The sequence below is a fragment of the Pleurodeles waltl genome, chromosome 12 (genome assembly GCF_031143425.1).
Source record: "Pleurodeles waltl isolate 20211129_DDA chromosome 12, aPleWal1.hap1.20221129, whole genome shotgun sequence".
In the NCBI taxonomy this organism is placed as follows: Eukaryota; Metazoa; Chordata; class Amphibia; order Caudata; family Salamandridae; genus Pleurodeles; species Pleurodeles waltl.
Genome location: NC_090451.1, coordinates 529,574,722 through 529,601,943, shown reverse-complemented (window position 1 = coordinate 529,601,943; position 27,222 = coordinate 529,574,722). Strand labels below are relative to the sequence as shown.

At 46.1% G+C, this 27,222-nt stretch overlaps 1 protein-coding gene across 1 annotated transcript in view; it reads right to left on the bottom strand.

Moving 5' to 3' along the window:
- The window catches only part of VAC14 (VAC14 component of PIKFYVE complex), a 1,245,171-nt gene that overhangs the window by 489,668 nt on the left and 728,281 nt on the right, over nt 1-27,222 (bottom strand). Inside the window, exon 14 of the mRNA XM_069217475.1 lies at nt 12,964-13,120. Within this exon, the coding sequence (XP_069073576.1) occupies nt 12,964-13,120 (157 nt within the window). The remainder of the gene's footprint in view (nt 1-12,963; nt 13,121-27,222) is intronic.

Here is a 27,222-nt window from a genome sequence, read left to right as displayed (position 1 = left end):
GGGGGTGCTGGTGAAAGGGGGCGGGGTGGGGGGAGGGCGTGGCTGTTCTACTGGTCACTCCCCACGTGCAATATCCCACAATTTTCAGCTTTGCAATAAGTGTGTTTTCTTCTACTTATGTCACATGAGTCTTATTTTCGGGCCTGTAGTATTGTAAATGTGTTATTTTTCGCACGATCTATGCACCACTGCCCTGTTGGCAAAGAGCTTTTCATACAAGCCCAGCAAAGCTGACCAAAGCGCTACATTTGGAGAGCGGTCAGACTCATTCGCACTTCGTTGATACTCTCTTAACGACACAGGGGAGCACATATTATATAGTAATCAAGTTACTAGAGTATTCCCTCAATAGCTTGTAATCAGAAATGAGGCACAGAGATATATAACCACTTCTGGTTTTCAGCGGGCAAAATCTCTTGTTCATCTAGTATCAGAATCAATTAAGAGATTTCGGTTCAAAACTTAAATATGTAGTTCCTAACTATAATGCTCCAAGTGACATTAAAAACCCTTCATATTTCTTGTTATGGACTAATGGTAACATTGTCTTTGACCTTTGAAACTGGAAATGTCATTAGAGGAATACAGAAAAGACGGTGTTCAGATCTATTACAGCATAAAGGTTGCAAAGTATAACTCCACCTTTGATTTTTCTTTCCATGGATGAGAAAATACAACGTTCTACGTTGCACCTCTGTTGCTTTCATGGATCTACCTACAGATTGTATGTCCCCTCCTCCTTGGACGCCGCTCGCTGTTTCAGGAGCTAATGCGTAGGGAGACTTGCTTAACGGCAAGGAAGTCTGATACCGTAGTCAGAGTAAGGTTTTCCCTATCCCAGCAATAACCTCCCAAAAGCCCCATCAGTGTCACACAGAAGACTGGAGCTGTGCAGTGCCCCCTTCTGCAGACCGCGGGAGGTGGCACCACAGACATCCAGAACCTCTGAAGGACAGCAGCAGTCAGAGTAAAGAGTGTGAGTGAAATGGGAACAGGTACCCGTCACACTTGCACTGTACAGCCATTTTGTGAGGTAGGAGTATTCAGTGCTCAGAAAGCCGGCCGAGGGTGGCACTGCGGTTGTGTAAGAGGCAGAGTCTACCCACACCTGCAGCCAATCACATGCTTTGACAAGACCCATGCACGTGTAAACACACTCTGTGACTGACAGCGTGTGGGCCTAAATCCTATGGCGAATCACGGTGAAGATTATTGGTACCCGTTTTGTGATTGGCTATCTATTGCAGGCTCTGTGACCTAAGTTATATTGTCTTGTATGAGCGGGGATTTGCTGCAGCGAAGTAGGATTCTCAAGGTACCACATTTTCCCAAACAACGCAAGCACTACACAGGAGGAGGTGAAGTCATCGAGACCAGATAGGTTTTTGAATGGAGAAGACGAAAATGGGAGGGGGTCAATTAATGTGTGGGATGAGGGTTGATTGTAGGATTGTGAGTACACCTGTCCTTGTGCACGCATGTGTTTATGCCTATGCACTTGTGTATGTAAATGCATGCCTACGGTTGTTTCTGCTAACCACACTCTGGCATCTGCTGGCCACCCTCAAACCCCTTCTCCAAATCATCCATTATGGTACCTCTAAAAACAAGGTGGCCTTTATTTGGCAGTGTGGCCATCCCACACATTATGGTGACCATGGCATAAAATGGCCTGTTATAAACTACTGTGGGTATTCTAAGCACTGTGTCAGGTCACACAAACAGTGGCCGTCCGTGGCATGTTTTGGGCATCCTATGTATCAAGGAGACCGTGGCACAAGATGCCCATTTTTTTTACATTATGGGCACTTTTTACATTTTGTTGGCTTTGGAATAAGCTGGAACATTTTGGCATATTATTATCATTCAAATGATAATGGCCATTGTGGACAGCCTAAGCATTAAGATGGCACTGATATAACTTAGTCTTCATGTTTATGTTGTGGGCAACCAGTAGTAGTCATTCCTTGCATAATGCTACCCAGGCACATGGTGGCCATCAGTGGCTTCTGATGGGCATACCGGCAAAAGGTGGTCACATATAAATTTAGCTGCTTATTGGTAGCATGGTTTTTATTACAAGGGCCTGTGAGACCGACTGTGCCCTAAACGGGCAGTTATACGTGCAAGTCTTTGATAAAAAAAAGTGGTGTTTGGGAACTAACACATTCTCATTAACATTGTTTACTATCATGTGGCTGGAGTCTCTGCTCTAGTCTCACATTAATCATAAACACATATTCTTCTGGTGCACAACCAATCAACTTTGCAAACTACTAGTGTTATCTTCGAAATGGGGAAATTTTTTGCGTGATGGGACATTGCCCAATCTTTGTATGGAGTTACCTTTACAGTGGGTGTGGGGCTGTGTCTGGGGTTTAACTGCACAATTTCTAACTTTCGGATCAACAGCTAGCAAAGAAGAAGGCCCACCCTTGCTAATGAAGTGGGTAGAAACCCGATGAACCTTCTTAATGGATTTGGCCAAGAACTGGTCAAAGTGAAACTGTACTACGACAGCCGCAGTGACTGGTACTTCAATTTTTTTTGATCGTACAAAAGTAATTCGATATGAGACATGGTCTTGCAGGAATGTGGTTTCAGCACCAGAAAGAACACTGCAAGACGATTAACCGCAAAAGAGTCTATTTAGGAAACAGGAAAGGAGTCAAAGATGGAGAAAGCATGCTTCCTATTAATACTGCTAGGATTTGTAACTACATCGTTAATAGACCATACCAGGCACTACTTACCAACCTGGAGTTTATACTTCTTGAATATGATGCTCAGTCCCCTGTTAACTAGAATTTGGTTCTACAAATAACGTACACCAGTATTTCCCAAACTGCCAGTCACAGCCCACTGGTGGGATCATCGGCTGATATCTGTTGGGTTGTGAAAGAGCAATAAATAAAGATGCCTTTATATTTTGTATTGATCTTGTCACATTTGCTGGGCTTCAAAGACAGAGGTCAAATGTCAGGCTTTGTCAATGACAAATTACTGCTTATTCTTTTAACACGATCACTTGTGTTTACTTTTCTTTCTGTGCTAAGTGAGACACATTTTTAAAGGAACTATGTAACAATCTTGCTGCTTCACAGGGAGTATGAAAGGATTTGTTGCAGGATGTAATTTTTTTGTAACGGAAAGCAAAATTTAGACACCTGCATATTTAGATACCTGCATATGCAGAATATATCAGCAGTTAGGAAAGCAAAAATGAAGCACATGTTTTTGTAATTATGAAGTGTGACGGAAGCAAAAATTTGAATAGGATCAAAATACTTTTACTTGTGATGAGTAAATGATAAATAGTCACTGATACTCGATTTCCACACATTATCATTTGTGTGATATATAGGGTTATCCATAAAACTGTCTGTGCAAATTTAGTGGCCATTTCAACAGAAATTTGCAGTCTGTAAATGGCAGTGCGTTATTGCACGATTATTTAGTAATATATTTGTGACATTGAGCTTCAAAATGGACCACCGGATACAAGCTACACCCTTACCACACTCCTGTAGAACATATGCCACATTTTGTATGAAGCTAGGATGTTTCACAATCCCAATGACTTCAGTGATGTAACACTTATGTCAGCATCCCCACTCTGAAACTTGTTCCAGCACCACTGATGCAAAGGTGCTGTATCATGTACATAAGTCCAGTTTTAAAACAAACCCTTGCAAGTATTCCCAAGCAAAACTTCACTGCAAGACAGGAACACAAAACTTTGTAAATGGTATGTTGTTTTGGTCACTTACAGCATTTTGAAAGCATGTTCACTATTACATTAAAAAAATTAACGCCACCTCATGTTTGTTAAATGTAGGTGAGCTTCGAAGGTTTGTTGTTCTAAAAATCGGACATGGTTCTAAAAGGCAATGAAAACACTGCCTTACACAGTAGCAAAGTGAATGTTAAACTGTTCTGAGGCAGTGTGGGCAGGAACCGACCAAGAGAAAATGTTGTAAGCCACATATGTTGAGAAGAACGTTTGAATGTTAGCAGTGGGAACAAGTTCCAACAAAATGTGAACATTAACAAGCTACAGAAAATGGTGATGTACAAGTTACTTACCTTTGGTAACAATATATCTGGTAGACACATTCTAGTTGCAGATTCCTTACCTTTGAATTTCCCCAAGCGTCAGACAGGATCCGGAGATTTTTTTCTTCGAACAGTACCCCTGCGCTCCGTTATGTGGCGTCAGTCAACTCTGCAGGTGTCGAGGTCGCTGTGTTGACGTCACACTTGTATATAGGCACCAGCACAGCACGCTGACGTCAGCTTCTTTTCACAACTTTCCACACCAGTAGAACAGAGCCATAAAGAACACTGAGAATGATGCCCAAAAACTAGGGCCCTTAGAGGGAATGTTCCTGTCTCTAGAAATCAGTTTGCAGTGCGGGGAGGATGGGCGGGTCGGTAAGGAATCTGCAACTAGAATATGTCTCTACCAGGTATATCGTTACTGAAGGTAAGTAACTTGTACATCTGATAGAGACTTCTGGATGCAGATTCCTTACCTTTAAATAGATACCTGAGCAATACCACCCCAGGTGGTAGGCTGTGAGCTAAGATCACACCAAAAAGTCCTGCACGACCGAATAGCCAAAATAGCCATCCCTGCAGACCTGACTGTCCAGGCAGAAGTGCCTGGTGAACGTATGTTAGGATACCCACGTTGCGGCCTGACAGATATCCAGGACTGGAACTCTGCATGCTAACATTGTGGTAGCAGCAGTTGCCCTGGTTGGATGAGCGTGCAAACCCTGAGGGGGTTGCTTTTTCACCTCTTGATGTAGAGCACTACCCATCGTGAGATGGTCCTCTTCTGCACCGCCTTCCCTTTCTTCGCACCCACATATCCCACAAAGAACTGATCGTCCACCCGGAAATCTTTGGTACAATCTAGATAGAACTCCAACGTTCTTTTTGGATCCAGACAGTGGAGTCTCTCCTCCTCATAAGAGGGATGTGGGGGTACATAAAAAGTAGGAAGGGTGATAGACTGGCTTACGTGAAAAGGTGTTGCCACTTTGGGAAGAAAGGAAGCCCTGGTACGAAGCACCACTTTGTCAGGATGCACTTCTAGGAATGGTGGTTTCGAAGGAACAGCCTGAAGTTCATTTACTCTGTGAGCAGATGTGATGGTAATCAAGAAAGCTGTTTTAGGGGTTAAGAGCCATAAAGAACAGTTGTAGGTGGCTCAAAAGGGGCACACGTGAGGTATGTGAGTACCAAGTTCAAATCCCACTGGGGCATGATGAACGGGAAAGGAGGAAACATATGAGTGAAGCCTTTACGAAATCTCCCAAAAATGGGAGATTTGATGCAAGAAAGTTGGTCTGGTAGCCTTAAGAAGGCAGAGATGGCAGACAAATAACCCTTGAGGGTGCCCTGAGCAGACTCCTGCTGGGCAAGAGAGAGAATAAAGAGGAGAACCTCTGAGAGAGGTGCAGAGAGGGGATCAACAGATTTGTTGATACACAATGCAACCAATTACTTCCAACGACAGGCGTATACCATTTTGGTGGAGGGATACCTGGCTGCCAAGATGACATTACAGACTTCAGGTGAAGGTCAAAAGCCATCAACTGTTGCCGCTCAATCTACATGCAAGTACGAGGAAACTGGGCAGGTTCGGGTGGATAACAGTCCCCTGCTGCTGCAACAGAAGAGCCTCCCGAAGGGGCAGTCTGATCGGAGGATCGATGACCATGCTCAAGAGCTTGAGAGCTCGGGATACCAACCTCTTCGTGTCCAGTCTGGAGATACCAAGATTACTTGGGCCCGGTTTTGCCTGATCTTCTTCAGAACTCTGGGCAGAAGTGGTATTGGCAGGAAGGCGTACAGGAGGCCTGAGTTCCAATTGTGACGAAAAACGTCATTGAGCGAGTGCTGCCTTGGAAACTCCAACGCGCAAAACAGCTGACATTGCGCTTTCTCTGCGGAGGCAAACAGATCTAACCAAGGCTCTCCCCACTGCTGAAAGAGACCTTGCGCGACCTCTGGATGGAGACGCCATTCGTGATCGACTACTCATTGACGGCTGAGTTTGTCTGTTGATGTTCAGAGAGCCCGCCAGATGTTGAACCACCAGGGAAATGCCCTGGCGTTCCATCCATGTCCATAAGCGAAGAGCCTCTTGACAAAGGGTGCACGACCACACCCTGCCCTGCTTGTTGCAATACCACATGGTGGTGGTGTTGTTGGTGAACACCTACACTACTTTCCCTTTGAGAGAGGGAAGAAATGCTTTCAATGCAAGTCAGATCTCCCAGAGCTCCAAAAGGTTGATGTGGAGTCCGGACTCCACCGAAGGCCATAGCCTTTGATCTCCGCCTCTCCCATGTGGCCGCCCTATTCCAGGAGTAATGCATCTGAAACTACTGTGACATCTGGCTGGGGAAGTGAGAGGGATCTGCCATTGACCCAATCTGGATTCGACAACCACCACTGAAGGTCTTTCGTAGTTACCTCCGACATCTGAACCATGTCGGAGAGATTCCCCTGATGCTGCGCCCACTGGAACTTCAGGTCCCACTGCAGAGCCGCATCTGCCATCTGGCATATTGGACCAGCAGGATGCTGGAGGCAATGAGGCCCAGCAGCCTCAGAGTCATTCTCACCATAAATCCAGCCTGAAACATCGGTATCATAGCCCGAATAACCTGGACTCCCTTTTCAGGAGGATAAGCCCGAAACTGCACTGTGTCCGTAACAGCTCAGATGAAAGGGAGCGTCTGAGAGGGAGTCAGGTGTGACTTCGGCACATTGATAGTCAACCCCAGTGAATGCAGGAGGTTCGCCTTAGTCTGGAGGTGGGAGACAACGTTCTGGGGCGTGTCCGCCTTCAACAGCCATTCGCCGAGGTAAGGGAAGACTGGGACCCCTAACCTGCGCAGATGAGCTGCAAACCCTACCATCACGTTTGTGAACACCTGAGAGGCACTGGTAAGGCCAAAGGGGAGCACAGTGAACTTAAAGTACACGGGAACTACCACAAATCGTAGGTAACATCTGTGGGCAGGTAGGACGGGAATATGCAAATAGGCGCCCTGCAAGTCCAGCGCAGCCATCCAGTCTCCAGGGCAGAAAGGACCTGAGCCATGGTTAACATCTTGAACTTCTCATTCTTGAGGAAGAGAATTGAGGGACCGTAGGTCTAGGATAGGGCGAAGACTCTTGACCTTTTTGGGCACCAGAAAGTAGCGGGAATAGCAATAACAACCTACTTCTGGTGCAGGGACCCTCTCTATGGCTCCCTTTGCCAAGAAAGCATTGACTTCCTCGCGGAGAAGTGCCAAATGATCCTCCGACAGGTGATCGAATGACGGTAGCATGGCTGGAGAAGTCTCGAAGGGGAGGGAGTAGCCCCTTCGAATGATATGTAAAACATACCTGTCTGTGGTAATGGATTCAAAGTGGGGCAGATGATGGCAAATTCTGCCGCCAACTGGACCCGGATGTCCCAATGGACTAGGAAGGTTTTGAGGCAGAGGGGGGGCGGGGGTGGACTGGGCGGCCAGCTGACTCTCTGATCCAAGAGCATGCACGGGTCGGTGGCCCGGTAGAAATGGACGCAGTTGGATGCCCCTTCCGTAGTCACGAAAGGAGCGAGAGGCAGACTGAGGAGGCAAGAAGCGGCTGCGAGACCAAGAGACCGAGCCATAGCCCGGGAATCCTTAAAGCGCTTGAGCGCTGAGTCCGCCTTGTCTCTAAAGAGACAAGTGCCATCAAAGGGCATGTCCATCAAAGATGGCTGGACATTCCTCGAAAAGCCAGAAGTCCTCAACCAGGTGTGGCGCGTCTCAGTGCCACCGTTGATGCAACCGATCTGCCTTGTGAGTCGGTCGTATTCAGTCCACAACAGATCATGAACTTGGCTGCGTCTCTCCCATCTGTCATGGCTTGGGAGAGAATTCCCGGGCCTCTTCCGGAACTTGAGGCAGCATTTGTGCAACCGTATCCCAGAGACTATGGGAATAGCGGCCCAAAAGGCATGCAGTGTTCACGGACCGCAGCGCTAGACTGGCAAAAGAAAATATATTTTTCCCTAGATTGCCCAGTCTTTTCGATTCCCTGTCCGAGGGAATGCGCTGGAGGATGAAGAAGTCTGAATGACAAGGCTCTCAGGAGTAGGGTGTTGGTTAAGGAAATTTGGGTAATTTGTCGCAGGCCGATGGCGGCGGGCAGTCGTTCTATTCACAGGAGCCCCTGTGCTGGATTTGGACCAGGTCCCCAGTAGGACATCCTTAAGTGCTTCGTTGAAGGGAAGAAGGGGTTCCGAGTTGAAGGCCCCATGCTGAAGCACTTTCTCACTACCATAGAATAAAACGCTCCCCCCTCCATAATGACGGTACGGGAAGAAAACATGCCAGTGTCAGGGGAGGTGTCCAACCCACTGGCATCACCCAAATCCTGTACCCAGTCCAGTTTAGGCTCAAGCTGGTCTTCTAAAGGGTCCAGCGGCCCCTCTACACTCTCTTTGTAACCATATCCATAGTAATAGGGTTCAGGATCAACCGTGGGCACAGCAGGAACCATGGAAAACAGAATTGGTGTTGAGCGACGTTGTTCCCGCTCCGGGTCGTCTGGAATGAGTATGGGGTCGATGTCGATTGTGGGCCCAATTGGCGCCGGAAGCGTCAACGTCTGACCAGACGTCGGGGAAGGTCGCGTTGGCACGACCAGCGCCGGGACGGATCCGGAGGCGGATTCTGAAGTGCCCTCTGGGGTCAGGACCGAAGTCGCTGACTTTGAACCTGAGGAGGCCCTCACCAACACCCCTGGGCCCGAAGGCACTGAGGGTGGGTCGGACTTCCCAAATATGAGGCGCAAGGCCTCATAGAACTCCGTAAGTTGGGCAGGGGTAGCTCCGGCTCCTGGAAATTCAGGGAGGCATGGAGCGGACCCAGGCTGGGGCTCCGAGGATGGAAGCCTAGAGCGTCAACGCTCTTCCCGCGTCACGTGAGTGACAGGGTGAAGTTGTAGAACATTTCACCTTCTTCGACTTCTTCTTCTTACCCAAATGTCCAGATGACTTGGACGAAGAAGAATGGTGGTGACTCCGCAACCGGCCACCTGATCTTCCTCTCGAACGGGACCGGGAACGAGTGTCGGGCCGCCATGAGCTTCAGGGACCGCTCCGACAAAGCTTTCGGGTTCATGGCCCGACACTCAGAGCACGACTTTGGGCCGTGGTCGAGCTCCAAACACTAGAGACAGATGAGGTGCAGATCCGTCACCGACATCATGCAGTGACAGGAGTGGCAGGGCTTAAATCCGGTCTTACGGGACATCCCTCGACGCACTAAAACTCATCAAAAATGAATTCGACAAAATGTCGCAGTTAGACAAAAAATTACTGGGACAGCTCTTCTCTGGATCTGCACGTAGGCTGGTGCGGAAAGAAAAGAACTGACGTCAGCACACCAGGGTGGTGCCTATATATGATTGAGATACCATCACGGCGACCAAGACGCCAATGACGCCCGCGGAGTCGACCGACGCCACCTAACAGCACGCAGGGGTACTGCTCAAACCAAAAATCTCTGACGCCTGGGGAAGTTCGAAGGTAAGGAATCTGCAACTCGAAGCATCTATCAGATAATTGGGATAACTGTCAAAAAAAGGAAACAAGTTCAGTGTTCTACTCAGAAAATGCAAACAGAAATATGCTATAGAAGACTTCTTATGCATTCTCGCAAATTGGAATGAGATCTAGGGTGAAAACCTTGAAAGTCACTAACGACAAGCAACAGACAGAGAGGCACAGGGGATATGCAGGGGTAAGAGTAACAAAGGCTGACTGCTCTATACACCGCCTTATAATAAAACCAAGTACTTGGGGCCTATTCATAAATTTCATTTTCTACTGCACAAAGTAGTAGTACAGTGGTACTGCTAATGGACTACAAAAACCTATTCACAAACATACCTCTGGAGGGCTTCACTGAATCTCCCATCTCTTCTGTGTGGAGATCTCTGCCACAGTCAATATCACAAAATAAAATTATGGACAGAGTGTTAAAACTTTTGAAACACTCACTCCCAGTCACAGATCTTGGTTTAACTAATCGTTATTTTGCTTGCCACGTCACCCCAGTTTGGACCCAGCTATATGCAAATCACACTCGAACCAGCTCCCTCTGGGAGCAGTCCAGCCCGAACTGCCAAGCCAGGTCCTCCCTGCACAGGATTCAAGCATCCTGGGACCGGCTTCAGGGTGTCACCCTTCATCAGCAAGGCTAGCTTGAATCCAGTGGTGCAGCACACAAGGGACCCACGTCTGGGCATACCCTAGACACTTAAGGTTAATCTATTATTTTTGCATTGATCTCTGCCACAGTGACAGAGATCTCTACATATTTAGGTATACATTTTTGTAGTAAATGTAGGAGGGGCAAGGGGGGTTTGGGGAAAATTGGGAATGCTTTCTTCTAAATAGGGGGACTTAGGAAGGAAAGGTTTAGGTAGGGATATGCTATTACAAACACACACTCACAAAAGAGTAAGGTCAGTGCAAATCACAAACTATTTCTAAAGTACTACAGGCCTTTAAGGTGTCAGAACAGTTGTAAACATATTCATGGCCAGCCTTGGAATCAATCAAGCACAGCATATTTCCACTCACAGGTACTACACCACACTGCTAAAGAAAACAATGGATGTACAGACCATCAAAATTATTATTTGATACACATTTAATTTGATGAGTTAATGTGCTGTAACATTTTATTTTTTACGTTCTAGATTATTAATAAACCGTACCTTTACCACCACCTACCCGGTCATTGTGGTCCCAGAGGTGAGAAACCAAACATGGGAGCCTATTTTTAAGCTGCTAACAATGCTGATATCTTTTGGTAATGTGATGGGTAAATGTGGAGGTCACGTGATTCGGTGCATATACCGTCAAATGGTTGTTTTTTTACAGGGATATATTTAGGCGCCATATTTATTTGGTTAGTTATTCAGGAGTTCGAAACTGGTTTCCTTCACAAGCACAATCTCTAGAAAGTGGCAGTTCTGACCCCCTTATCTTTCTATGTATGAACCCACCATGATGTACTCCATAGTCTAGAGTTAAAAGTTTTTCACTCAGTGGAAAGGATCAAGTTAACTCCTTCTTCTTTACTTTAATATTTTTAATATCTCTGTGTAATAAAAAATCATACATGTAGACGGGTGATGACATTGAGGGGCTTTTTTTCAGGACCCTCAACTATATCACAGGAGGACTGTTTGGATTAATTAATATAGAGTATAATCGAGAGTGGATGCCCGTCATTGGTGTCAACAGAGCAGACCTCTTCGTTCAGTCTCACGGTTGGATGAAGGTGGATTTTTTACTTAGTCGTTAGGAGGGTACAGATAATCACGGGGAATACTGTCAGGATTATGTCATCTGTGGTCATAATTAGATTAATGCACCTGGGAAAACAAGTTCATAGTGCCCCATTAAGTATGTAAAGCAGCATAGACCTATACCTGTTAGGCAGGATGTGAGGTATTACAGAAACTGGGGACAGAGGGAAATACTAGGTAACTATATTTTGCTAAGGTGGATATTGCTTCATTGAACATCATCGTTAAGTCCAGTTTCGAGGGCGTTTAAGCAGAAGACCCATCTCTGCTCTTTTTCGAGAAAAAGAGCTCATGCATTGATGTTTATTTGAACAGATTCCTGTATACACCAACCCAAATCATTAACTGAGTGTCCGACCTCCAGGTAGTGTGCGCTCATCTTCACTGTTACTCTCTAACATCTGATGCCATTTCTATGTTCATTAATACACATTTTTGCAGCTCTTGTCATCCCTACATATTTCAAATAGCAGGGTCACCTGATGAGATGTATGCAATTCCTTGTGTTGCAGTTTGTATGTTTCCTTAGGAACCATTTCCTCCCATTGCCTATTTCAATGTGCTTCTGTGGTCTGGTGAGTCTACAAGCGTTACATTGACCACATGTATAAGGGTCCATTACGAGGGGTAATATTCCTTTATTCATAGGAGGTTTTACCCAATGTCTTGTATGAATCAGTACACCTCTCAGATTCCTGGTATGTTTAAAAGAAGATCGTGGGTGGTGGAAGTTCAAGTTACAGCTGTTAATGATGCTCCACCTTCTGTTAATCTTTTTACAGCATCAGACTAGTGGGGTAAATAAAGGCATTGAGACATGCCAGTGTTTTGGTCGTGGTGGTGTTCTCTGGGCTCCAAAAATACTTCCCTGTGGTTATTCCTAGTTCTTTTGAAAGCTTTGTTAATGATGTGATGTGGCTATTTTCTTTCTTGGAGTCTTTCTGCCAGCATTGTTGCTTGTAGATCATAATCGATAAATTCACTACAATTCCTCCTGATCATAAGGAACTGACCAAAAGGAAGATGCTCCTGAGAGCTCGAGGGTGATGGCTGTCAAACCAGAGTAGACTGTTACAAACTTCAAAGTCCTTGCTTGAGTTTCCTGTTCCCAATCCTGATAGTAAGCTCAAGGAACGGGAGTGCCTTGTCGGGTATATTTTTATAAAATCGCAGGTGTTGGTTCTGCGCATTTACACACTCGAAAAAATGATCATCACTTGTCACATATCCTCTCCCAATAATCACATAGATTTAACTATATTCCTTGGCTCAAACAGCATAACTGGAAAAAAGATCTACACATTATTTGTTTTGATCAAGTAATAAATATAAATGTGAGTGAACATACATATGTATTTTTGCCTTTGTGAATAGAAACATTACAGTGCAATGTCTAGTCCTTTAGTCTCAGAAGAGAGCTTCCTACAGGTGGAGAATGTGAACGAGCCGATGTAAGAATGTCATTGCCTCAAGCTTTTGGTGATCTAATTTAGATAATTTACCATACTAAAGCCACAACTAAATGTCAATGTGGTATGCACAGTGCTTCTTAACAGACCATGCCTGACTGTCATCACTCACCTGTTGGGCTGCTCTGCGCTCCCTTCCCTGCTGTTGGCACCTGGAGCCCAGAGGGCTTGGATCGCGTGTCAGGGCTGTCAGAGAACCCCGGGTCTTCCGTCTGGCCTGCTGGCGAGGAGGCAATCTCCGCCAAAACTTCCAGGTCCTTGAGAACTACCTGAGAAAAAACAATTAGGTATCAGCATCCAAGAAAAGGATGACAGACGCTTAGCTATGAGAAATAAAAACCTCCCATCTTTTTGCATAAATATAGACACTACCATTTACTCATCTATTTTACTAAGGACACAATGCCAGAAGGAAACCAATCACTTCTAAAGATTACCTCGTCATTTGCAACCAAAAAAAGGACATCTGGGTTTTCAAAATCACAATAAATATTCTTCAAATGTAAGTATCGTCACTACGTGATATTACAAACTGGAACAAAATCTTGAAGATGGAACCAGAGGTGATTCAATATATTTTCTGTGGGATCACCTTTAATGTTACAGCTATTCAAGAAAAGTGGATTAAAAATCATCTTAGAAAAAAATATACTACTACAATTAATGAAAAATCGCCCTTTGGAGCACTCCCATATTTCACAAATCTTTGGCAGTGATGTATAGGATCCATCTGATATCTGCAACACATTACCTTTGGCTGCGTACATCCATGATGTAGAGAGAGGAAGGGAAACCCGCCTTACAGTTGTGAAATATCGGCCCATGCCAGAAGGCCATAAATCTGAGGAGCCAGCTCCGCTGGTGGGATTATGAGCTAATGTCGAGGTTTGTAATATCTAAAGCAGAATCCCTCGAGCCTGATTGATCAGCTGTAAATGCAGAGATTAGGGCCTGAAAATGATACGCTGTGGTAGCAGTCCTTAAATCCCCTGCTGCAGTCCTGAGTTTTGGGGTTGCGGATAAGAGATCTGTCAATGGCACAAATTCTGAGCCCAATGATCAGCTGTCAGGGTAAGGATTAAGCCTCATTCTCAGCTCAGTGATGGATCTTTCTTTGGCAGAAGGCCAACTGAGCTGTGCACTGATCCAGCGCACTCTGCTGGCTTTACCACATGATTTAAAAAACTATGGGATGTGTCAAAGGAGAGTCCCTTGGGTCGCATAGATGTCACTGTCACTGTTGAAATTATGGTCTGCATTCACAGGAGCAATATGCACCAGAAATTCTGCTCTGCATGTTGAATTGAAGGGGAGGTAGCCTAAACGTCCTCAGGTCCACTCAGAATGACATCTGTGCAGGGGGTGGTGTCTGCACTGGGACCCATTTCATGTCTTCGCATTCCCAAACTACCCAGTTTGAAACATTGCCCTTTTTTAGGATTTGATATGGACGTCTTACAGACAATTATTCTGACTGCGTGTGTGGACACTGCATACATAACACAGTGGTGAAGAGCACAGTATATGTAGATAAGGAGGTGAGAAGTAAACTGAGTATTAAAATAATGTATTGAATGTTTACGACAATGAAACATTATAGCCGGCGGCTGAGGTATATATGGTTGTTAAAGGCCCTGAACCCCAGCTGTAGCCCCAGGCCACAGGCAAGGGCCTATAACGAGGGTGGGGGCCTTTAAAAACATGTACAGCTCGAGGCAGAAGGGCTATTAGGCTATTCTAATGGTAGAATGTTGTAAATTAATAAGAGAGAAACAGAAACACAAACATCGGAATGTTGGAGCAGAGGGCTTATACGAGTTGTTACAAGCCCAGAGCCACACCATTGTCTTCAATAGAGCTCTCAACCTTCCAATGTTCTAATCTGGCTGTAAAAACACTTGGGGTGCTGCAATCCTTGTATAAAAACATGTCTCTAATTTTCTTACTACACTCAAGTTGTGATGTCTCGAGTCGCCAGTAATGATGAAATTGCATAGCTGCCGAACTGTAGTAGTTTATTACAGTTGAGTTTTGACTCACTATACCTCCTCCCACTGCCAGCAGTCAAGAACTAGTACAGGTCACATATACAATTACAACTGCAGCTCAAACAAGAAAAATAAGAACATGCTTTAACTATTTCTAACCTATTTGTCGAAAATAAACAGTGATCACCAGAATGGCGATATTTATAACAACATGTTTATTTTGTGCACTTAGCCATTATAGAAAAGACAGAATCTTTCTGCATATTTCTACAAATTATTTTTTAATCAGATGTACACCGAACTGAGTTTTTTTTTGTTTTTTGCAACTGTTTTTTGGTGTATTATTAATTTCGCACTGCAGAATCCTCTTTTAGTAGCCATTAATTTCTGCAACCCTACTGTCTTTCATATGAAAGAGCAAGACACAAAGGATAACTATAAGCCGTTGTTGTGCATTCAAACCATATTGCAAGTCAACTTGGAGCTCCATGACCTTATAAAGTAACTCATCCGTGGTTTGTAATATTCTTATAATGTACGGCATGGGATACTTTGGTTCTGATTCAGAGTTTGGCAGCTGAGAAACGTGACTCATATCCCATCGTCATATTACAGTTGGCAAAAGATATTAGCCACTTGTGATAGAGCAGACAGGGTATCCGTCATGCTTGTGACGGGAGTAGTCCATCTCTCAAACTCGAAATCAGGCCCTTCATCCCATGCAGAATCTGTGAATTGGGACAATAAAATATCCTGACCATTTCACTCTGATGGTTTTGCAAGTGCGTACTCAAGGTGTCTTGAGAAGGAAAAACACAGCAATGATCTTTGCTGGCGAAGAAGGGGGGAGGACTGAGATGGAGGGTAGCTTACAAACAAAAAGCTGTATACTCTGGTTTCTCTTCAAATAAATATTTCGCCTTTTATATAGAAGAAGCTGTAAAACGCAGGATAAGAGGAAATACAGGCCTTTCTACATCACATAGTAATTAGGGCTAAAATGTAGGTGCTAAAGGTCAGGATAGTTGCTCATATGATGGACGTCCGAGTTCTTTTGCAATCAGATACAACTGCTTTTGGAAAAGTCAGTACATGGTTTGAGTTTTAGTGAAACTGAGTTGAAGGTGTGTGTAATTTTTGCTGGTCTTATACAGATACAGACTTAAACAATATGAAATTAATGAAATGTCCCCTCTTAACCTAAAATAATAGTTGCATTGATGCAGTGGCGGCAGCAGCAGCAAATCTCAAGGGGAGGGGTGGCGACGGGGGTAATAATAAAAATAATTTTAAAAAATGTACCTCTTCCCGTTGCTGCCACCTCCTGACGCCTCGCTCCTCTTCTTCTGGTGTCCCAGCATTCCCCGGGACACCAGCACAGGCTCCCCAACAATCCTGGCGCTGCTTTCATGCTAAACCTAGAATGAAAGCAGCGTCAGAAGTGGTCTGAACGGCTTGGACTTCCGCTCAGACACTGCCCCGGGCTCTGTGCAGTTTCTCCAACCAGGCTGTTCAACACAGCAGGGTTGGAGAAACCTAAGTGACATGTGATTGGCTGGCCTAAGACTGCCGGCCAAACACACATGTGCACTTAGGTGCACTCTCTCCTCCTCTCTCCCATGGCCCATCCCTTCAAATGCTGCTGGCTGAGCCAGCAGCTTAAAGGTAAAACGATAAAGGAATATTGTTTTATCTTTCAGCTCCTGGCTCAGCTAGGGGCGCAACGCTCCTTCACCATTGCGAAGGAGCCGCCCCTGCGATCGATGTCCATGTGGAGGGTCAAGTTTTGCGAGGCCTCTCTTCTAGAGCAGTGCTTCACAGGTCAGGGAACAGAGAGCTCTCATCAGGGAAACTGTACCAAGCCTTCATAATCCTTGTTAAAGCGTGTGAGCGCATTCACTTTGGGTATAGCACGCTGCTTTTTCTCCATCTTCAAAGGGGACGTCTGTAACTTGTCATCCCTTGAATATATGCACATCTACATGCTTGTGACCAAAGAATAATCTAGTATGTCCTTGCTTTGGTTGTAGATCATCCTGTTGTCTGCATTTCAGAGTTCAGTGCATACCACGTGTACAATGTCTAAAACATTCAGAGCAATATTAGGAAATTAGATTTGATAAAAACAGACTTGAAGGTTGCCATGCCAGCTTGAATGTGATTAACAATGTTGAATCTGGATAAACAATGAAAACTAAAATAAATGTGCGAGATTAGCACAGCCATTTTGACACAGAAAAACCCTTTCAATGATTATGGTAAGCTTACCACATTGTACAATGCTCTGCAATTGGAAAGCAACAGAAACCAAAATCTTTTTCACCTCAGACTGTTACATAGGAAAATCAAGGATTTAAAATTATTTTTGTAAAGCAACACGTATCCTTGTGCTGATACACAGTGTAGGGTAACATGGCACTCCATGTGCTGCAGAGTTCCTTGTATGTCCAGCAGTTGAAGGGCAATAATAAAATTGTCACAATAACTCTGATGAATAATTTTCCTGCTGGAAAGGGATTGGAGTTTGATTCTGGCAAGTTTGACTGATCATAAAGTACAGCAGAGGGTTCAAACTTCAAAATTCACTTTATTTCGATTACAAAAGTAGCCATAAAAGCACAAAACGCATCTCGGGTATACATACAACAGTTCATTGCACTAAAATTAAAAAGCAGCAGCAAATACACATCACAATTAAAAAACAAACGGCAAACAGTGCCACAGAGTGCCATAATTACAACTAACAAGGTTGATTCACTCCTCAATGGGCACTTCCTTCTCCTATATGAGGTATCAGCAAATAAAGTGCAAGTTTCAAATAACATAGAATCTCACAAGGCCCAAAATACCTTGCCAATACTTATAAAGATTAACAGCAGATCTCGAAAAGAATGGGGTATTATTACACACCCAAACTGTACCATTCCATTAAAGCATCAGAGATTTCCTTCTACTGATAGCGTATTTTAAAAAGGAGAGAATGTTTATACATTTAGATGGAGAATCAAGTTGCTGCAAATAAACCGGAGCTAAACCAGGTTTTCTTATCCCTGCTCCCTGATCATTGGAAATCTTTTGGTAAAATCAAAATAAAATTGACAAAAAAGGGGGAAAGCAACAGGCTCTGTGGGGAGGATTTATCACATGGACATATAAGTACTTTAGATCTATCTAATTGGCCAAGGGGAAAGCCAAGTTGCTATCTCACGAAGCCTAGCCTAAACCCAGTTAATAATAATCTGTCCTAGGAGCTATCAATCATTCCCAAATATGGTTCCAGGTTTGGTGAGCTCCACATTCTCCGTAACGGTAGGCTTTGTTGAATTCATTTTTTTTATATCTTTTTATTAAACAACGAAACAGCCATTGTACAATATAGCAGATGGCAATAAAAGTCCCATCATTTATCTACTACTCAGAGACCAATCACTGCAAATATCGAATTTCAAGGGTAGAACATGTCGATTGAGAAACCCCCTTGTCGCATAGTCAGGTGCAGTCCAATCCCAGGCCCTCCCACTGTCCTCACACAGACCACCAAAGGTCATCCTGTACATCTGTAGGCCCCCACCTCCCCCCACCTTCCCCAGATTTTCTCCCACTTCCTGGGGCATCCCCTGCTCTCGTATATTACTTTTTCTGCCCTTCGGCACCAGTCCAGGTCTGTCTCCCACTCACGTCTACTTGGCGGAGACTCAGTACCTTTTTGTTAAATTCATGTTCCACCCTGAGGCCTCTCATCCTTAATTTAAATGTGGTTTTCACCCAGGCCAAATCAGTTTTATTTGCAGCAGATGGGTTAAAATAAAGCTGGCCTTACCCAGTTCGCAAATTCAGACTTAATGTGATTAAGCCAAGGAATTTTCAGGGCTCTCTCATATGAGAGACAGTCATTGATGATCTCCCTATTTAGCGTGGCGTGTGGGTTCAGCCAGACCAAACAGCACAAGAGCAAGGGGGTCAATTTAATAATATCAGCACAATTCACCCCAAACTCTTGGTTCATGATAAAGGTACAGCATGCAGTTGGAATGTCCAAGAGTCACCTTACTAGCCTACTTTGCTCGTCCTGAAGAAGACTAATATTAGAATAACCCTACATTTCCAAGCCATATGTGAGGATTGGGAGGCATTTTTTTCTATAAACCTTGAGGAGGGGTGCTACGAGTTTGTTCCCAATACGACTGGCCAAATTAAAAATGTACTCCACTGAGCTTACAAATTTCTGATTCACTTTGGCAATGCAGAATCCCCAATTACCCCTTGCATCCACAGCTACACCCAAATATGGAAAATCCTGGGTCTGCGTAACAGGGAGACCTTATCAAAATATGCATTGCATCTTATATTGCCTAGGGTTACAAACTATGATGAAGGTTTTCATTTGATTAGTGACCAGACACATGCCCTCATTACGAGGCTGGCGGTCATCAGTCCGTCAGCCTCACCGAGGCGGTCTTACTGCTGCGGACCCGGTGGTAAAGACCTCCACATCAAAAGTTATGGGGTTTGGCAAACACCAAACCTCCACGCCGCTGCCTGACCTGCCGGTGTGTTCGCACCACTGTGGCCGGCAGTGAGCACCTCCAATCTGGCAGCAGGCCTCAGCCGGCCAGCCAGATTATGAGGCTGCAGACCGCCAAGCTTTCCATGGCGGTCACCCCGCCATGAAAACCATGGCGGAAACACACCCGGTGACAGGAATCCCCGTTCTTGTATATGTCATACGCACCCCCACATGTCAACACACATGCGCACACCCCCCCACCTGTCCACTTACAACCCCTCAAACCCTTCACACACGCATGCATTCACATCCACACCCCTCGGCATACGCATACATTCACACATACACCCCCACTTACTTGCATACATGCAGACACACACCCCCATTCACTTGCATATAGTCACACAGATACCCCCATTCACTCACTCACAGACACGCACTCATACACCCCCAATCGCACACACACACACCACACACATGCACCCAACACTCCCCACCTCCACCAACCCCCTTTTGGACAATCACTTACCTTCTCCGTCGAGGAGGTCATCTGGGAAGGGATGGGTCCTGGCGGTGTTGCATTGCCAGCACCACCACGCCAGCAAGACTCCGCCAAGCTGTATTACAGCACGGTGCTGGCAATGCAACCGCCTCTTTGTAGTCGGACTTCCGCCCATAAATGGGAAGAATTCCTCCAATTACTCCTAATATGGCGGTCAGCAGACCACTAGCACTGGCGGTCTGCTGGATGCAGCGGTTTCAGCGGTCTTTCAAAAAGACCACTGAAGTCAAGATGAGGGAAACAGTGTCCCCATGAATGGAACAAATTCTTGGAATAAAATATTATGGCCATTGAGGGTTCTAAAGAGTAAGACAGCATCATCTGGACATAATAAAGTGGAGACATTTTTCCTCCCAATTGAGGGGGCATCTGAAACTTTGTTAGACAGAGCAATGCCTAAGCCATTAATACATAAAAGAAACAATAAAAGATTCAGGACACAACCCTGACGCACCTCTCTCTCTATTTTGAAGCTTTCTGTCCGCTCACTTGATGGGGCAAACTTAACTGAAGCTGACAGGTCACTGTGTAATGCTCTCAGGAGCTGCACCAAGTTGCCCTCCACCCCTAAACTGATTCAGATCTCCAACAATTTACACCTAACCACTTGTTGAAGGCGCAGGAGAGGTCCATGATGGCCAGGCAGATGGAGCCCTGCTTTGGTGATCAGCAGAAGCAAGTTTAGACTTTGTTCCAACATGCCAAGCCCTTCATGAAACCCATACTGCACCTCTGACAGCGTGTCCGTCTCCCTAACCCAGGTTAGAAGATGCTCCAGGATGACTCCTCCCACCAACTTCACTGCTGAATCCAGCAGGGGTATCAGCCTGTGACACCCTGGTAAATAGGGGTTACCCTTCTTATAGGATGGGGCAATGCAGCGGTGTGCCACGATGGTGGGAGTCCAGGTGGCATTAAAGCAATTACACAGCAGTGAGGCCCACTATTTCAGAGATAGCTTATACAAGCCCATGGGCACACCATCCAGACCTGGAGCCTTTTTTGAGGGAATCGTATTGATCGTCTCCATAACCTCATCAAGAGTAAATTTCAGGGCAAACGGGAATGCTTTAGGACTAATGGTCATAATAACTCTGTAAGATGTAACACTCACAGTTTTGGTGTTGTTAGCCTCCAGCCAAAGGCCCTTGTATCCTTCTGCCTACATGCTCTAACCAACTTCCCGGGGGATTATTTTTGTAGCTCTTTACTCCTAGTCCGCAGAGCAGCCTTATACTCCGCTCTAAGTCATTGAATTTTACAAAGGTCCCTGGGTGTCTCCTTCAAAGCCTCATGTAGGAGCACCTATACCTTCTTAAAACCATTTAGCCTTGGGGGAACCTGATCTACTTGGCTTCATAAGCAATCCACTTATGACTGAATTCAGCTGAACAAATAGATTGGCCACAGCCCGGTGATCTTCAGAGAGAGTAAGACCATTAGACACCAAGGAAAGGTGGCGCAGACGAAGTTTACACAAGAGGCTATTCAGAACAGCATTTCTCCAGGACACGTGCAGAACTTGAGCCCTGACAAGTAATGATTGCCTGGCCACACACTTTGCCTTTCCTCCTCCCCGGAAGACGTAAATCAAGACTTAGGGGGTTGTGATCACTATAAGCCCTAATTACTATGGCTGTCCTAGAAACCGTAGCCAATAGATCACGAGTAGTAAAAATATAATCAATGATAGAGGAGCACTCTCCTCTTTCAAAAGAGACCTTGGCAGAATAACTCAGGTCACAAAGTTCAGTCACATTAATAAAATCAAACGACTTAATCAACTGGGAAAGTGCATATCCTCCCTGATACCTGGGATGATATTCATGAACTATGCCAGTGTTATGCCAACATGGCACACTCGTTTTCCATCTGGTTTGTCCCAAGTTTGGTATTAAAATCCCCACCTAAAATGATCCGATAACCTTTGTGCAAAGAGACAAGTTGGGCTTCCAGGCCAAGTATAAATTCATATAACTTGTGGAAATTGACCATGTTATCAATCTTAAAGTACCCATTACAAAAATTAATAAAAACAACATTTAAACCACTGGGCCACGTGAGTAGAAATGCATTAAATAAGATACAACCAGAAGGGACCAAACTGATTTTACAATACAGAGTGACTTTGGCCCATGGCGTTAATTCTGCCCTAGCTCTGCCCAACGTAGTTGGGACCCCAGAAAGTGAGTGGGATCAGCAGCCATTCATGCTAATGGTTTCGTTTGCCCAGGTCTCTTGGAAAAAAGCTATCATCATAGGTGCGTATAAACTTAACCCACCCCTTGCAGGACATTCTACTTGCCAGGCTGGCAATATTCCAAAAGAGTCAATTTCTTGAACATGGTTTTCTGGGATAACTGGATTCCCTTTGGTAATCATAAGGCGCTATTCTGTGGATTTAGCAGCCGATAGATGGCCAGAGCTTAACAAGTCATGATGCAGGTGGGGCCATACCCCTAAAGGGCCCTCAGGACTGCAAACTTCCTCAACATGTGTCTTCTTAATCTCATTGCAAACAGTGAGTCAGTCATTTTCTGACAAATCTCCCAAGGGGAAAAGGCGATTTTGAGTATGGATGTTTTAGGGGAATGGCTGAGCAGGCATAAGGTGAAAATAACTCTTCCTTTCTTGGGGGTTTCGACCAGGCTTCGACAGAAGTAACCAAGGGGCAGGATCTTAACATTGCCGGATTTATTTAGCCCATGTTTAGAGGCCCAAATGAGTTCTCCTGCTAACCTAGGACTTCTAAAAGTAACAATAACACAGTCTCCAAAAGTTCTTTATGCATCTCTACAATCCAATCAACTCTTCTCACCTCTGAGAAAAGGTTACCCCTACACCTGCTGTTCCCATGAATCCAAAGGGTAGTCTAGTTGCTGAATGCCACGGCAGAGTCGAGGCTTCGGGCATAACATCAGACCATTTGCCATAATAATGACACAGGGGGATGCAGCAGTTGGAAGGTCACAACAAGACACATTTCATTGCCATACCCACCTGTGGAATACTCAGGGTATTAGGGTCCCCAACAGGTGGACCAGTCACTGCAGGTTCTCCCGGGCGGCAATCATCAGCTGTGCCCGGGACGGGGGCTCCAGTGTTGCACAAGTGGGCAACACTCCCTTCCCCTCACCCTTCGCCTGGGAGCGTTGCCCCGTACCAAAACTTAGGGGCCTGTCCCCCATTATCAAGCCACCCCTGCTCACGGGACCTTTAATCGCCCTCACATTCAGTTTGCAAAGTTTCACCTCCATGCGCTTCAGGCGATCGTACAGCCCTGATAGCTTAGAGTCAAGGAGGTCAGCAACCTCCGTGCTGAACTGAGCCAAGATGCCACCGATACTCTCTTATTAGTAATAAAGATATCAGGCATTGAGGAGCCAGGGGATGCTGCCTTATGTGAGTTAACCGGTTGCATTTGAGCTGGGCCACGTTTCCATTTAGTGCGAGGTAAAAAGGCTTGCTTGGCAGCCTGTGTGTTACTGGAAGCCACTCCCTTGCACCCCCACCCACACAGCCGGGGCAGGAATGACAGCTGAGGTTCTGCCATCACTTGGCAGAGGTGCTTTAGATGCTATAGACAGCCGCCTTCCAGCCAGCAAGATTTCGTTATCTGAAGCCACCAAAACCTTTTCTATGTGCCCATTCAGTTTGCCAGCTTTTTTTCCCCCTTCTATGTTGGGCCCTTGCTTTCTCTTGACAATTCAATGCACATGCAAAACAAACAGGAGGCAGCTAGGGGATCTTGGGTATGGTGACACTGGCAGTTATTTAAAGTTCTTAAAAGTCAAGGTATTTGCTGAGAGACAGTACCGTTGGAAATGACCGAGTCAAGAGGGGTGGCCCAGCCGCCTCCGAGCCTGGACAGGTGCAGACGGGCTCGCCCTTCGCCCGGGTGCATCCTGCGCCGTGGGAGTCTCTGTGTCCTGTTAAGCGCCTGTCTGTCAATTGCCCGTGCAGAAGCAGCCTTCTGGGAGCAAGGTAGTCCAGACCCCGCCTATCATACAAACTTGTCTCGTCTGAATCTTTGCATCCTTTTGAGCACCCACCGAGAGCTTCCGTGGGCAGAAGCGGCCTCCTTGGAGCAAAACCGCTGGGAAATGTAGTCTGGGCCCTCTCAGGTCACACAAACGCGTGACAGAAGGCTAATGTGCCTGCAGCAAAGAATGTATGTTATGCAGATCACGGAACTGAGTTTAAGTGAACTATGGGTAGTGTTGAAATATATGAGAGAGAGGGGCTCTGGGGAGATGAGGGGCACTGTTGGGGGGTGGTAGTCGAAAATCCTTGGAAAAACAGGCCGCTGGGTGGGGAGCGCCCAAAAAGATTGTCGCACTGGGTGCCACCAGCACTAAAGCCGGGTCTGGTTCTTAATGTGCTTGAAAAATGTGACTCCTTTTATAATGTTGTTCCTTCTCTGTGTGTTTTCCTGCTGTCAGAGTTGTAGAGAAACGTGCATCGCTGCTGCTCCTCAAGGGGAGGGAGGAGAGCCCTGGTGGTGGCGAGCGCTCAGGGGAAGTGTGTGTATTTGTAAATGTATTTACGTGGCGAGATATGTCTGTGGGGAGGCGCTGAAGCGTGGAAGGCACGCTACTCCAGAACGGCTGGTTAGTGGTTAATGCAGTGGTTGTTGGGTATAAACCATTTACTCCAATTTCATAGGCTCTGGATGTAATTAGTGGCGGGGATGCAAGCTCACGTGACTTCAAGCAATGGCTGGTGGGATGAGCGGGCAGGAGGGAGGAGAGTAGGTATTGCTGAGTTGCATGGATACTGTTTAAAGGAAGGAGGGTGTGAACTATGAACTGAGGTGTGGGCAATTTGTCGAAATACAATAGATGACAGGCGTGAGGGCTATGGTGGGCTACACAGAGAGTAAGACAAGGAGGGAACGGAGCGTTAAGAAAAAGTCATTCAACTGAAGAGGAGGAGCGACAACGGCTGCTAGTTTTAAGTCGAGATCAGTTTTTCGTGCATGGTTTTATATATATATATAGAAGAGCACCACCACAACCGTATCTTCTGTGAAGCTCACTTCCTGCATGGATGGTTCTTCCTTTATCCTCCTAGGTGTTTGGGTCCCTTTGCCCAATGTGCCAGAAGCCTTGGAGGTTCCTAGTGCTAGGATAGTTCCACTACTTCTCCACCCAGTCCAGGGCTTCTTTCACCGTCTCTACAGGGCTATATATCTGTTGTGTATGCATTAGAAGCTTGCGGTGCTGCCGCCAGTATCGCTTCTGGTGCTGGGATTGTCCCACTGCTTCTCCACCCAGTCCAGGGCTTCTTTCACCGTCTCTACAGGGCTATATATCTGTTGTGTATGCATTAGAAGCTTGCGGTGCTGCCGCCAGTATCGCTTCTGGTGCTGGGATTGTTCCACTGCTTCTCCACCCGGTCCAGGGCTTCTTTCACCGTCTCTACAGGGCTATATATCTCTTGTGTATGCATTAGAAGCTTGCGGTGCTGCCGCCAGTATCGCTTCTGGTGCTGGGATTGTTCCACTGCTTCTCCACCCAGTCCAGGGGCTTCTTTCACCGTCTCTACAGGGCTATATATCTGTTGTGTATGCATTAGAAGCTTGCGGTGCTGCCGCCAGTATCGCTTCGGGTGCTGGGATTGTCCCACTGTTTCTCCACCCAGTCCAGGGCTTCTTTCACCGTCTCTACAGAGCTATATATCTGTTGTGTATGCATTAGAAGCTTGCGGTGCTGCCACCAGTATCGCTTCTGGTGCTGGGATTGTTCCACTGCTTCTCCACCCAGTCCAGGGCTTCTTTCACCATCTCTACAGAGCTATATATCTGTTGTGTATGCATTAGAAGCTTGCGGTGCTGCCGCCAGTATCGCTTCTGGTGCTGGGATTGTCCCACTGCTTCTTCACCCAGTCCAGGGCTTCTTTCACCGTCTCTACAGGGTTATATATCTGTTGTGTATGCATTAGAAGCTTGCGGTGCTGCCGCCAGTATCGCTTCTGGTGCTGGGATTGTCCCACTGCTTCTTCACCCGGTCCAGGGCTTCTTTCACCGTCTCTACAGAGCTATATATCTGTTGTGTATTAATTAGAAGCTTGCGGTGCTGCCGCCAGTATCGCTTCTGGTGCTGGGATTGTCCCACTGCTTCTCCACCCAGTCCAGGGGCTTCTTTCACCGTCTCTACAGGGCTATATATCTGTTGTGTATGCATTAGAAGCTTGCGGTGCTGCCGCCAGTATCGCTTCTGGTGCTGGGATTGTCCCACTGCTTCTTCACCCAGTCCAGGGCTTCTTTCACCGTCTCTACAGGGTTATATATCTGTTGTGTATGCATTAGAAGCTTGCGGTGCTGCCGCCAGTATCGCTTCTGGTGCTGGGATTGTCCCACTGCTTCTTCACCCGGTCCAGGGCTTCTTTCACCGTCTCTACAGAGCTATATATCTGTTGTGTATGCATTAGAAGCTTGCAGTGCTGCCGCCACTATCGCTTCTGGTGCTGGGATTGTTCCACTGCTTCTCCACTCGGTCCAGGGCTTCTTTCACCGTCTCTACAGGGCTATATATCTGTTGTATATGCATTAGAAGCTTGCGGTGCTGCCGCCAGTATCGCTTCTGGTGCTGGGATTGTTCCACTGCTTCTCCACCCGGTCCAGGGCTTCTTTCACCGTCTCTACAGGGCTATATATCTCTTGTGTATGCATTAGAAGCTTGCGGTGCTGCCGCCAGTATCGCTTCTGGTGCTGGGATTGTCCCACTGTTTCTCCACCCTGTCCAGGGGCTTCTTTCACCGTCTCTACAGAGCTATATATCTGTTGTGTATGCATTAGAAGCTTGCGGTGCTGCCGCAAGTATCGCTTCTGGTGCAAGGATTGTTCCACTGCTTCTCCTCCCAGTCCAGGGCTTCTTTCACCGTCTCTACAGGGCTATATATCTGTTGTGTATGCATTAGAAGCATGCGGTGCTGCCGCCAGTATCGCTTCTGGTGCTGGGATTGTTCCACTGCTTCTCCACCCGGTCCAGGGCTTCTTTCACCGTCTCTACAGGGCTAAAGATCTCTTGTGTATGCATTAGAAGCTTGCGGTGCTGCCGCCAGTATCGCTTCTGGTGCTGGGATTGTCCCACTGCTTCTTCACCCAGTCCAGGGCTTCTTTCACCGTCTCTATAGAGCTATATATCTGTTGTGTATGCATTAGAAGCCTGCGGTGCTGCTGCCAGTATCGCTTCTGGTGCTGAGATTGTTCCACTGCTTCTCCACCCAGTCCAGGGGCTTCTTTCACCGTCTCTACAGGGCTATATATCTGTTGTGTATGCATTAGAAGCTTGCGGTGCTGCCGCCAGTATC